Source organism: Phasianus colchicus, chromosome Z, assembly GCF_987193195.1.
Source record: "Phasianus colchicus chromosome Z, bPhaCol1.hap1.1, whole genome shotgun sequence".
Lineage (NCBI taxonomy): Eukaryota > Metazoa > Chordata > Aves > Galliformes > Phasianidae > Phasianus > Phasianus colchicus.
Window position 1 is genome coordinate 43,998,561 of NC_143476.1, and position 14,217 is coordinate 44,012,777.

At 37.9% G+C, this 14,217-nt stretch overlaps 1 protein-coding gene across 8 annotated transcripts in view; it reads left to right on the forward strand.

Moving 5' to 3' along the window:
- Positions 1–14,217, forward strand: part of BDP1 (BDP1 general transcription factor IIIB subunit) — a 62,137-nt gene that overhangs the window by 28,591 nt on the left and 19,329 nt on the right. For all 8 annotated transcript variants that reach the window (XM_090131627.1, XM_090131622.1, XM_090131625.1 and 5 more), the window contains 8 exons: positions 1,029–1,260; positions 1,720–1,823; positions 3,523–3,730; positions 4,186–4,373; positions 8,266–8,482; positions 9,015–9,130; positions 10,523–10,733; positions 13,166–13,380. In XM_090131627.1, the coding sequence (XP_089987753.1) occupies positions 1,029–1,260; positions 1,720–1,823; positions 3,523–3,730; positions 4,186–4,373; positions 8,266–8,482; positions 9,015–9,130; positions 10,523–10,733; positions 13,166–13,380 (1,491 nt within the window). The remainder of the gene's footprint in view (positions 1–1,028; positions 1,261–1,719; positions 1,824–3,522; positions 3,731–4,185; positions 4,374–8,265; positions 8,483–9,014; positions 9,131–10,522; positions 10,734–13,165; positions 13,381–14,217) is intronic.

Sequence of the window (14,217 nt, forward strand, 5' to 3'; positions counted from 1 at the left end):
ACAGAATATCAGTATCTTCTAAATCTTGCAGTTCTTAAAACAGAAGTTTTTTAAGCAACTTTTGCTACGAGATAGAAATTCAGAGAAGAGTAGCATTTATTTCTTTATTATATCTGTGAAATAAAGAAGTTAGCCACTTTTAGTTTTAAAGGAGTGCTTTTAAATGAGTCAATCCCCATGATGAGTGCAAAAAATTAGCTAATCCCTTGCAAACTAAAGCAAGCTTTCTCTAATAGCTTTAATATTGACATACCATAATTTCAGTGGTGAAAAGTATTGAGTGTTTAAACAATGGGAATAAGCGTTTGTACTTAAAGCATAGTTAAGCATTTAAGTGTTTGGCAGAAGAGAAAACATACCAGTATGGGTAATTTATTGTATATTTTAATTAATATTAAATAAATAACACTATAAATAAAGTGTTTTCTGTATTTCTATTCAGCGGAGAAATGACAGATGTGGTGTGACAGGAGAAATGTGTTTTACGGGAGAGTTAGTTAGAAAGAAAAGCATTGTCTTTTTACTTAATCCTTTTAAAGAGGGTGAAGGATGAGTATACAAGGTTTGATCAGGCATAAGAATACTTCAGCAGTTAGTTCTGTCATTATCTTTCTTGTTATATAATGTAGTGTGAAGGCATAGAAGAATGTGGTAGTTGTAGTTACATCTGATATTTATATGTCAGTAAGATTATTAATTTATTTTTTTATTCTTTGAAAGCTTCTGATACCTTTCGTAGCCTTCATTAAATTAGGTTCTTCTGCTTCTAGACTGGATATGAATATGAGGAGTGCCATTGTGGGTCAGAAAAAGATCTGTGGTGTAGTATGTGGAGAAAGAAAAGAACAGTGCAAGCATAAATTTTTACTTCTCAAGCATTTTTACAGTCTCCATGAACTTAGTAATGCATAGCTCTGCTTTATGGAAGTGTATGTTATTTAGTGCTTAAAAAAGAAATGTGTATTTTCCTTAAGAACCTTCCAATTTAAGATCCGTAAATACACAAGATGTATTATGTATTTTTCTAGGTCTAATGAAACAGCTAGTTCACAAGAAGATAGCAAAAAGAGTGTGCTGAAACCAGCGCCTTTAAAAAGAGGCCGAGTGCAGAAACCAAAACCAAATCTAGGAAGATCTGTTGCATGGAAAAAAGGCCACAGACATGAAAAAGATCCTGAAGAGAAGAAGGTTGAAGGTGGAGAAGCAGAAGGACATGTGATACACCATGTGAATGAAAGCAGTGATTCATGCTGCAAAAATGTAAGTTTCTCAAGCAGCTGCAAAGACACATTTTTGCTGGGCCTTAGTAATAAAGATTTAGGTATACACCATTTAATTTGTAAGCATAGCATTTGTGTATCTTTATTCTTTGCAGTTAAATAAAATTTTCTAATGCTTGTATTTAGATTCTCCTTTCTGTGGAGACAGATATTATACTTCACTTTTTTTTTTCTTATGGTGATACCAGATTTGAAAAGAGAAGTGCTGAATAGAAAGGATAATGTTGAAGAAAAAAAAAGAGACAATTTCAGATGGAATGTATGCAGCAAAATGACAGATCTCTATCTTTACAGTATTCAGTAATTTTAGCTGATGAACAAGAAGAAAACTTAATTTTTGAGGTTTTTTAATAAAACAGTGATAAAATATTTTTCCTTCCATAGAAGAGATTGGCCAAATCTTTTTTTCTTAATAGAGTGAAACTTATATTCCTCCTAGGATATGGTTGGTGCTCCCAAGAAAAGTCCGCAGAAGCTAAAAGCTGTGGAAAATGAAAAAGGATCTTCAGATGTCTTGAAAGATGCTTCAGATTTCAATACAGGGTAAGGTTATTTTTAAGAGACGGGGTAGTTCAAAACCATCAGTATCTCCAGACACACCACACTTGAGCATTCAACTCCAGAGCTAAGTATCTTGTTACAAATATAAAACTTGCTTTTAATCAAGACAATACTAAACCTAAACAAAAAAACAAACAAAAGAAACAAAATTCAAAAGCTCTATAGGACTGATCTTCATGATGAACCTTGTTTTCAAATAAATCTCTAAGGGATACTCAGTTCCTGTGGTTATCTTCTCCATGTTGGTCCTAACAGCCCAAGCATCATAAAGTGCTTATGTAAGTTCTTTACTATAGAGTCTGGTTTCCTATTAAACCACGAATGTTCAGTCTTTAGGCTTGTCTGGAATGTATCACATGAAGAGAAATTGTCCTGGGCTGCATATTAAATACATAGGTCACCCTGAAAGTAATGCCTTCTTTTAATTCTTATGACAGCTACAAAGAGCACAATAACGCTATTTGATAGTGTAAATTCTGAGCCAAAACACACTATTTTTCAACACAGTCACCACTATAAGCAGTACATTCTCGCCAGAAATGAACAAGAGCCTTCATCTGCACCAGCAGAAGTGGCCCACTGTTGCTACTGCTGAAGCACATCACCCACTGTCTCTGTATTTTTGTCTCCATAAATTTTCAGCAAGTGTTGAGGAATGTCAATGGGTGCAATTTTTTCTGCATGGAGGAATTCAGTGACACACCATTGCTCACCCGTACTTCCATGTCAGACACCATTTCGTCAGACTGCCACTCTGCTACCATGTGACACATGACCAAAAATCTTAACAGAATATTGATGGAAAAGTTGGTTCCACCAGCATTCACCTCTAATATCATGGACAAGCATAATAAAACAAGAGGCATTCCTTTCAGATATGTAATAAGTGTAATATATGTATGATATAACTTTTTTTTTTTTAATATTTCTGTTAAGGCATTGAGAAAAGAGGCAGCAACAAAAACACAAAACTAGTGGAGTATTTGACCTTGCTTTTTGTGCACCTGATGCATCAGTGTCTGGTTTGATGGCAGTGGCTGCAATTCTTAGTGAGTTCTACAAAATGTTTGTCAGAGATTTTGGATCCCCGTGCTCTGGTTTTGGCTTGGACAGTGCCAATCACACCTTGATGTTTGGTGGTGGCTGAGCAATGGATGTGTGCCTGGGGCCAGGCTGGGCAGCTTGATGGGGAAGAGCCATCGCCATGATGGTGCAGGACAGGAAGAAGACAGGCTGAGCGGGGCTAAGCCATATGCAGCCTGCAAGCCACAGGTTGGATGTATCTGATAAGTTGTCCTTTTGATTATGAAAAAAAGTTAATGAATAAGAATTTTTAAAATGCTGTATATCTCTTTTGTAGTTCTAGAAATTATTAGCTAGGTAAAGGATTTGGTAAAATTTTCACAGTCCTCTCAAAGTGTCAATAGAAGTTGCAGTTGTTTTGAAATTGCTTCTTTTTTCTTACATTTGCTGACTTACTTTATAAGATACAGGTTCTTGATGATGTTCAGTGTACTTTTGGTTGATCCTTTTCGTAATGTCCACTATTTTGCTCTTGCTCTAGCTACTGCAGAAAACTAAATACAATTTTCTGGCTACTGCCAAAATTTGTATACAAGTATGTGAAATATGATTTGGAGAATTCACACTGTCTCATGCCATCAACTGTTTGTTTTTTTAGGGAATCTGGTTCTGAAAACCAAGACGACAAAACTGTTATTTCTTCAGTTCAGTTACTGAGGAATCGGTTCCATAGACCAAAGCCCAATTTCAGAACTAGTAGAAAAGAAGTGATGGATATAAATAAAGGTGTATCACAAGAGGATACCAACAAGAAAGAAAGTTTGATGCAGAGCAGTCATGAATGTTGCATCCTTCTTGATACAGATGTAAGTCTTTTCTTTTTTTTTCCTCAGTTGGATTTCAGCTTATGAGTTTGTGGAACTATAAGAAACATCTGATGATTTAAAGAAAACACAGATTAATCTTTTTAGAAACAATTCATTTTTCAAAAGTTTTGATCTTCTATGTGGAAACTCTTGTACATTACAGCAGTTTCTAACCTGAGGTGGATTTCATGAAATGACAATGAAGAAATAAAAGTACTGAAAACATGTAACAAAGAAGAAATCTACATTTCAAGGTGTTGAGTTAAAGAAAGAAATAAGAGTTTTTCTTGGAAAGCCTAAGAAATTATTAGTGGGCAATTAAAAGGAGATGGCCTTTTTGGACAGGATACACTTTGGGGAGCGATTAGTACTGAGCTTTGTGTCATAAATATATATCCTTTTTGGGTTTAGTACCATGACTTTTACTTGCTCATATTTTTTTTCCTATTTTTCAGAAAGCAGAAAACTGTGAAGTTCTGCAGTCACTGGAATCCTTAGGAAAAGAAAAGTCAGTTAGCCCTCAGGATGCTTCTGAGATCTCAAGTTTTAAGCCCCCAGACACACTTTCTGAATCAGAGTATGGCAAATTGGAGGCTTGTCTACCTGTAAATAACCAAAATGAGACCTCAAGTACTAATGTTGGGTAAGGTTCTAGCTGCAATTATATGTGACTAACAATGAAGGCATTTTAAAAGGAAACCATTCTGCTAGTGGATTTCTAATTGGTGAAGAAAGTCTAATAAAAATACTGAATGTTACTTATAGTGTTAAAACTAATTGTATTAAAGCTCTATTTACTGCTATACTAAGCATCAAATTAATGAATGTTTATTTTAGATAGAGAGAATGGTTAGGTCTGTAAGAGATCTTAAAGACTGCCTAGCTTCAGCTCCCCTGCCAAAGACAGGAACACCTCCCACTAGATCAGGTTATTCAAAGCTGCCAAACAAGTTAGCCTTGAACACCTCTAGCTATGGGGTACCCACAACCCTGGGCAACCTTTGCCCACCGCTCTGCCAGGCCCTTGTGAAGTCTTTCTCTGTGTTTATTATAAGCCCACTTTAAATGTTAAGTGATTCAATGAGGTCTCCCCCAGCTTTCTCTTTTGCAGGCCAAATGAACCCAGTCTTTCTTCATAGGAGAGATTTTTCTGGCTCTGATCATTTTTGTGACACTCTTCTGTACCTTCTCTAACAGATCTACATCTTTTCTTGTGCTGAGGACCCCAGAACTGGATGCAGTACTTTACATGGGGTCTCCTGAGAGCTGAGTAGGTGGGGAGAAACACCTCCCCTACCCTGTTGGCTTCTTTTTGATGTAGAGCAGAATATAATTGCCTCTGGGCTGCAAGTACACATTGCTGCAAGAGTAGCTCATATCCAGTTTTTCATCTCTTAAGCCTTTATCTGCAGTGCTGATCTCATTCAGGTCACCCTTCCAGTATTTACAGACTGCTGGGGATTTTGCCAACGCAGAATGCTGTGCTGTACTTTGTTAAGCTTCATGAGATTCACATGGGCTGACTTCTTGTGGATTGACTGAAAGGCATCCCTTCCTTCTATTATCAATTTCACCAATCAGTTTAATGTCATCCACGGACTTGCTGAGGATATGCTCAACCTCCCTGTCTCATTGATGAAGATATTAAATGGTATTACTCTTAGTAAGGACGCTATTTGCTACAGCTTTCCATTTGAGCATGGAGCTGTTAACTGCAATTATTTAGAATAGTCTATTCAGCTACTTTCTAATCCATCTAATAATCCAGCCGTTACATCCATATCTCTTCAATTGAAAAGCAAGAATGTTGTGGGGGCCCCACCTCCCCACCCCCCATTCTTTGATTTATTTTGTCCAGCGAACTGGCATACTTCACTGACACTGATCAGGTGCATCAAAATAATTTATTATATGTATTCTGAGCAAGATGTTGCACATATATCTATGATCATATGTATTCTAAGCAAACAGTGTATTAGCCTATGACTGATCAGTGTTCTGGAGAGGGTAAATTAGGATGGAAACGTTATATGACCTGATGTGTCCATTGTAAGATGAGGTCTGAGGGGGGGTGGTGTCTTGCAAGTGGGAGGTCTCAGGCTGGCTGAAGGGAGATCTGAAAGCTGTCCTCTAGCATCCTGACTTTATCATGGCAAACCACATGTAAAAGTTATATACATGGAAGGAGGGGAAGGAGGAGGGAAATGAGCTGTTATAAGGTATGCAAACAAAGATATAAGCAGGGATATGAAAAATGCAAGACTTTGCAGAAAAGCAGAGAAACTTCTATTGGTTCCTTAAGATGTCATTTTCAGTTCTCTTAAATGCCATGGATTGTTTATTTGTTAATCATCACATGGTTTTTATAGTCTCCATGTTTTTGCCAAAGGCAGCTCCTTCTCTATTCCTTGACAACTTCCAGTCATAGCTCAGGCCCTTGACATGCACATTGTTAGGTGTTGGTAACACAAGTGGAGTGACAGAGGCATAGCTGTGGCCTTATCTGGTCTGTATGGCTGGGGCAATTCTCACTGTCAACCAGAGGACAGTTAATGGACCTATGCCCTGTCCTGTTCTCCAGCCTTGCATGACCTCTCCCCTTTTTCAGCAGGCTATGCTTGGGCCCTACTCCAAAAGGAACCATATCAAAGGTCTTCAGAAATCAAGGTAGATGAAATCAGTTGCTCTTCCCTTATCTACGAGAAGAGTCATTCCATTGTAAAAGGTTCCCAGGTTAGCTAAGCATGATTTGCTTTTTGTGAAGCAATGTTAGCTGTCTCTAATCAATCTCCCTGTATTCCATGTACATTAGCCTAGCTTCTAGGAGGATCTGTTCCATGATCATACCAGGCACAGAGGTGAGGCAGACTGGTCAGGAGTTTGCAAGGTCTCCTCTTATACGCTTTTTAAAAAAAAAAAATGTAAGTTATATTTTCCTTTTTTTCACTGAGGACTTAGTGCCATGATTTTTCAAATTTGGTGGTGATTGGCTTAGATACTTCCTCTGGCAGTTCCGTTAGGATCATAGGATGCATTCTGACCATTCCCATGGACTTGAGTACTTTCAGGTTCTTCGTGTAAACTCAGACCTGATCTTCTCATAAGACAGGTAGGATTTCAGACCTGATCTTCTCATAAGACAGGTAGGATTTCATACTCCCAGACCCTGCCTTGAGATTCAGGGAATTGAGAGATGTAGGAAGAGCCGTTGTTGAAAACTGAGATAAAGTTGTACCTCAGTGTTTTTCGTGTTGTTTGTTTGCAGATGTCCTTGTCTCATTCAATGGGCTGCGGTTTCTTTAGTCTTCCTTTACTGATGCATGTACTCATTAGAACCCCATGCCCAGGTCAGCTTAACTTTCCTGATCCCATTCCTATGCTTCTTTCAGTATCCCAGTATTCTTCCCAGGATGTGTGTCTCTACTTCTACTCTTCCACTTCAGTTTAATTGGCTCAGCTATGCTTGTCTCCTGCCTTCTTTGCCCACTGGGAATCGAGAGCTCTTGTGCTCCAAGATGATGTCTTTAAATATCTGCTGGCTCTCTTCTGCTTCTTTTTTTTCTGTGACGGTTGTTTTCAAGAGAATCCCATCCACTAGTCCCTTAAAAACTTGGAATTTCACTTCTTTAAAATTTAGGATCCTGGCTGTATTGCTCAGCTAAGATCATGAATTCCACTAGCACTTGATCACCGTATCTTCTCTGTTTGGATTTTCCTGCCACATGAACTACAAAGTTATCCTCAGTATACTGCAAGAGTCTCCTTGACTGCTTGCAGCTTGCTTTGTCACTTTTCCAGTAGATGTTGGGGTGGTTAAAATCACCTGGCAATATCAGGGGTTTGAAGAACGCTACATCAGCACTCTCCATCCAGTAGTAAATACCAACCATATAGTTGGTCTCTAATTTTCACCCATATTGTATTGCTGTTTTTCAAGGACAGCACTAGTTGAAATTAATCCCTTTTTTTTTTTTTTTTTTTTTTTAATAGAGGGCAATTCATCCACCTTCCTTGCCTGTTTCTTCTGAACAGTTTATAGCCATTGATCACAATGCTTTAGGTGTGATTCATACCACAAAGGCATGAAACAAACGGGATTTCATGCTAGTGGTCCGACCATAGATTTTCAGCTCTGCCATGGCTGCTGGCTCCTGGTTGTTACTCATGCAACATGCATTGGTAGGGAGACTTCAACTGGACTGTCAACTACCTCACTTCTTAGGTGGAACCTTTTTGGAGGGCCAGAGGCATTCATTCATTCTATTTTAGGATCACTTTTGCATCTTGTTATTTGCATTCAGGAGTCATTAAGAATTATTTCTGTTATGGAAGTAGTGAAGAGACGAACGCCTATACACATTTGCTGAAACAAAGATTTCTGTGCATAATTTAACACACAGCACAACTTTGCATTTGTGTAATGTCTTTCAAAAAGTAAGCTGTGTCTTATATTATACATACAGTGAACCTGTGCTTTTCAATGACATGCTTTTGTATTAAATTTGATTTTGTTTGTTTGTTTCTGGTTATCTTAGCATCAATAGAACAATGACAACTCCGGGTGAAAATAAACAAACACCTCTTCAACCTGTCCAATTAGTGAGGAGCAGATTTCAGAAGTACAAGCCCAACTTGGGAAGAGGTTTTAGAAGGAAAGAAATGCAAATACCAGAAAATAATGAGGATAAAAAATCTGAAGCAGATGACTTGGAATTGCAAAAAACTGAGTCTGCTCATCATGTGTCTGCCATCGTAAGTCTACTAGGAATAGCTACTTTGCCTTCAAAAATATAATTTCAAGTTACATGTTCTATGGTAGGCAGTTATAATTAGAACATTTAACTTTCATTCCCTGAAGCAGAGAGACACCATCTGCTATGAAAGAAATCCCACAAACCCTTGAATGTTGAGATATTGCAGGTATGAAATTAGTGAAGTCTACAACTTGTAGTATTAATGTCTTCTGGAAAATGAGGATCTAGTTTTGATTGGGTTGCATGACAGATGAAAGGATTATGTGCATTTAAATAACTAGAATGCAAGTTTGTTTTATATTGCAATACATGAAGGTAGGCATTTAGCTAATTTCTTTCTTTCCTGCTTGAAGTCTGTGTTGAAGAATCTAGGAAGTATCAAGAGAAGGCATAGGGTAGTCTATCTTTCTGTAAGAGTTAAAATCATCTTTGTGTATTTATAAGTGAACTCCTGTTTTATAACCTTGCTTGATTCTCCTTTTTTCTTTCTATTGAAATGGATAATACTTCTATTTTATTGCAAATCAAAGGGTAAAAATGAAGCTGCATTGCATGAAGGAAATGTACTGAGCAGTGAGGAACAGGCACAGGAAGAGGAGCCTCAGATGCCCTGTATTTCTGAAAACCTACTGTGTGAACAAAGCAGGTAGGGTCAGAGTTTAGCAAAATCATTTACGAAAAGTTTTCCTGTGGTACATAAAGATAGGACTTTGAATTCTTTGTTCGTTTTATTTGTATTTCTGTGATTCTTTTATTTCAGTGCCTATAAGCAGCTTCATCCCATGTTTTTCATGGACACTTGTTAGTTAAGGTAGAACTACTGTTGGTTTAGTTTTGGCTCTTTTGTTTTTCTTTTGTTTTAAATAGTGATACACTATTTGTCTACAGCAGAGGTTTTTGAGTTGTTGGCTCTGAGCTGTGCTAGTTCTTAGCACAGATTTTTGCTGCAATATCTGAACACCTGGAGAACAAGAATTGCAGCTACTACCATTGAACCAGCGATCAGTGCATTAGTTTTACAATAAGAAGGTCCACTATCCCAGTAGTTCTGTTTTGTTCTATTTTTTGTTGCAATAAAATATTGAAATATTAAAATAAGATTTTTTTTTTCTTAAGTATATGAACTGTATTATTTATGTTATGAGGGCTGCTCCAGAAGTAATGCTTCCCGTTCTATTATGTTGGGCCATGATGTTACAGATGCATGTCAGTGGCGTGGCAGTAGAGATTGAACCTTCCCACCAGTGTTTCATTCCATGTTGTTGCTGTGCAACAGATGGCAGCAGTGGGACAGTCTGACAGAATGGTGTCTGACATGAAAGTGCAAATGAAGCTAAGGAATGCAATTGAATTTCTTCATGTAGAAAAAAACTGCAGTCTTTGACATTCATCAACACTTACTGAATGTTTATGGAAACTGCACAGTAGATGTGAGCACAGTGAGATGGTGATGGTGTAACAGTAACACCTCTGTGCAGTTTTTTTAGCGTGGCATGCAGGATTTTCTTCATCACTAGTGAAAATGTGCGACTAACGGTGGTGACTGAGTGAAAAATAGTGATTTGTAGATTAGAATTTGTCCATCAAGTAGTGTTATTGTGCACTTTGTAGCAGTTTCTTGGAAAATAGGAGGCATTACTTTTAGAGCAACATATGCAGACTGAGACAATACCTGTTCACTCAGTGCAGCCCAGGCAAGCTGTAAGACTGGACAGCTAGGTACTAGCCCATTTCTGCAGCCTGTTCTGGTCCCTCTGGATGGCGGTGTGAGCATCTAGCATATTGGTCATTCCTCTCAGTTTTATGTCATCTGCAGTTTTGCTGAGGGTAGGCTCTTCTGCTTCATCCTGATCATTTATGTGACAGTGAGGATCCCTGAAGCCAGTAGCTCTTAGTTACTAGCCTTGTAACTAGTTTTTGTGACTCTGATCTGACTCTCTTGTTTATGTGAATAAGTAAATATGCAGAACACTTGAATTCATTTCTAACTGTATTTTGTGGTGCCTGAATAGTAAAAGTTAAAAAATATTTTTTCTAGGTCTAATGAAAAATTAAGTTCTGGAGAAGAAAGTAATCAGTGTGATACAAAACCTTCACGGCAAGCAAGGGTATCCCTCAGGAACCCAAAGCCAAACCTAACAAGAGCTCATAGAAAAAGGGGTCATTCTGAAGAAGATAGAAGAAACGAAGACAATGCTGAGACTAGAAATACAGAAGAGCATTTGTTAGAAAAAACAGGTGTATCAGTGGTAAGTGCTCATCATTTTGAGCCTGTTTGTACTTCAGTTCTTACGTTTAGCTTCTTAGAACTCATAGGTGACATAAAAATCCAGTATGTAAATAGGAAAACTTAAGCTGAGGCTTTCCTTTTTATGCTTCACAATTGGAAATAATGCTGAGTTAACATCCGAACACTTAAGATATATTTAATGTATGGTATGGACTAAAGTTTTACAGTGTATGTGCAGAAATCTGGATTACCCTGCCTGTGGCAGGAGGATTGAAACTTGATGATCTTTGAGGTTCCTTCCAAACCAAGCCATTCTTTGATACAGTGACTATCATAAATCTAAGCTAAGATCATTGCCATTGAATTTAATGTTTGTTATCCATTAAACAGTGGATAGTAAGGCAGTTTTCTAATATCCAGTACTACCTACAACTCAAATTTTCTAGAAGTATGGATCAATTTATAAGTTGATACGCATGTGAATAAAAATCAGACTTTTTCTGCTTCAATTCCTTCAGTAATCCTGAGCTATCTGGATTCCTATTCCTACTCTGTCAAAAGTTGTGGCATATAAATTGAAGGGGTTTTTTTTCTGGTGGTCCTTGTTTTTATGATGGATTACTAAAATCTTTCAGTTTTTTTTAGCTGAGTACCCATAGTTGGTGGAAATACGCTTACTGACCATTTTCTTCTTTAATTTTTAATTAGAATTGCATTCTTCTCAAATGACAGTTCTATTCCTATTCAAGCAGATTTTTTTGTATGAATAGATATGTGTAGAAACTTTATGATAGTAAATAATGTATATGAGCAAAATTTGATTCTCCTTGAACCTACAGTTCCTATAGAGAAAAAAAAAAAAGAAGGCCTTTGTAATGGTCCCATATTACTTTCCTATCTCTAAATTGGAAAGATAGAGATTTGAAGGGTGGACTTATTCAGTAGATAAGGAATTGGTTGGATGGTAGCAGCAGGAGTGTTGTGGGCAATGGCTCCATATCCAGGTGGAAGCTGGTCTCCAGTAGTTTCCCTTAGGGTTCCATGTTGGCACCAGTGCTTTTCAGCAATTTTATCAATGACCTGGATAGTAAGATTGAGTGCACCCTCAGCAAGTTTGCTGATGATACTGAATGGTGCAGTTGATACAACAGGAGGAAGGGATGCAATCCAGAGGGTCGAGGACATGTTTGAGAAGTGGGCCAACATGAACCTAATGAGGTTCAACAAGGCCAAGTGCAAGGTATTGCACTTGAGTCAGGGCAATCACAGATACGCATGCACACTGGGAGAAGAACTTGAGAGCAGCCCTGAGAGAAGGTCATGAGGATGGAAAGCTTGACATGATCCAGCAGCACTTGCAGCCCAGAAGACCAACTGTATTCTGGGCTGCACCAAAAGAGTGGTGGCCAGCAGGGTGAGGAAGGTGGTTGTCTCCCTCTACTCTGCCCTCCTGAGGCCCTATCTGGAGTATTGCCCGGGGCTTCTAACTCAAGAAGGACATAGAGCTGTTAGAGTACATTTAGAGGAGGATCATGAAGATGATCAGAGGGCTGTAGCACCTCTCCCATGAAGAACAGTTAAGGAGCTGAACTTCTTCACCCTGGAGAAGACTCTAGGAAGACCTCATTGTGTCCTTCCAGTACTTGAGGGGGGCTTATAACCAGGAGGGAGATTGGCTTTTTACACAGTCTGATAGTGATAGCACAAGGGGGAATGATTTGAAGCTAAAGTAGGAGAGATTTAGGTTAGATGTTGGGAGGGATAGTTTTTACTCTGAGGATGTTGATGTTCTTTTAGCAGATTGCCTGGAGAACTTGTGGATGCCCTGTCCCTGGAGGCATTCAAGGCCAGGTTGCAAAGAATCCTGGGCAGCCTGATCTGGTGGTTGGCAACCTTGCCCATGACAGGGGAGTTAGAACTAGACAGTCTTTAAGGTCCCTTCCAACCTAAGCTTTTCTATGATTCTACGATATAATCTTGCTAAGTACAATATTACTTATGTTTTGTGTCGTGATTTTGTGTGTGTTTGAATAACATTTAAACTCTGTTCTGTAAACTGTGGTCATTTCTTCTTTTTAGCTGGCTGCCAGGGCAGACAAAAAAAAATTCCATCCTTCATATTTTACTCTAAAATGAACGTAAGAAACAGCGTTAGAAAACAAAAAATGATTTATCTTTCCACTTGCTGAAGTGTTACTCTAGATAAGTTCTGTGTGGAGTTGGTGTGTTATTTAGCATCAGAGGGTATTTCAGGCATCATATTTAATACCACCTAATGACACTTCTTAAAAATCTGGAATAAAAAGAAAAAAGAGGGACAAAATGAATTGTGCTATCACAGCAACTGAATGTGTTCAAGAACTTCAAAATTTGTTCTCCAAATTCTTTTATTACTAAAATGAGTTTTAAAATGTGATACTTAATATGATAGCAATTGTCTCTTCTATTCAGGAAAACTCCAGTAACACAGAAGAAGCAGCTTCCTTCACAGAGTCTACAAGAAAACATGATTTTACGGACTCTGTTGAGAAACCTTCCTGTAAAAGAATCAGGCAGAATAGTAGTTTCCAGTCTCCAGAGATACCATTAGAGAGTGAGAGTCAAGTAGAACAAGAAGATTCTCAGCTTTCTACACCTCAGCAAAAAAAATCAGACGATCAGACAAGGTAAAACAGCTAATTTTGGTTTGTATGGCCAACTGATTGTTCTGTTTTTAGACTTAATAATTAGCCATAGTTCTGAAGTGTGTGTGTGAGAACACATGCAGAATATTAGCATTTCTGTCTTCCACCTGACCCATACCAGATGCATGCAGATATCCCTATACCCTTTACTTTGTTTGCAGCTTCATAAAATGAACAGCCAGGACTCTCACCAGCCTACCCTGGGGTCCACCATGGTCTCAGTAAAAGTTCCAGATTTTAAAAGGAGGACTTTAAAATACCTATACTGGGAACAAAGGGATTTTGGGATTTATCTAAACAAACTGTGCTGAAGGTGCCCTCTGTTTGTACTTGATTTCATTTTCCTATCAGTTAACTATGGAAGCTATTTTAAGGGTGAATTGTGTTCTGAGAAACATGATCAGATAATTAGTTATCAACTAATAGTTCTGGTTTCTAGGCATTAGTAAGATTAACTAAAATCTCATAGTTTAGGTTCTGTACTTTACTTTTAGCAGAGGAAAACTAGAGAAGTTCCTATGATTTAAAAAGTTTGCAAGTTTCACCTACCTCAGAATGAAAGTTAATTTCTTTTATTTCTAATAAAAACTTCTGTATCTTGTGGATTTCATGATGCAGCTTTTTAGCACTCTGAAACTGCTTACTGCATACTTAAAATCAGTACTTTCTGCATATGTGAAAAGTTGGTTTTCAGATGGAGTAATATCTGAATGCATTTTTGCCAGTGCATGTCAGGAAGTAACAGCATTGTATTCTTGATCACAGTGATCCTTTTCTCCTTTTCTGTTCATTGAGTTTGTTTTGATCTGTTATGTCTCT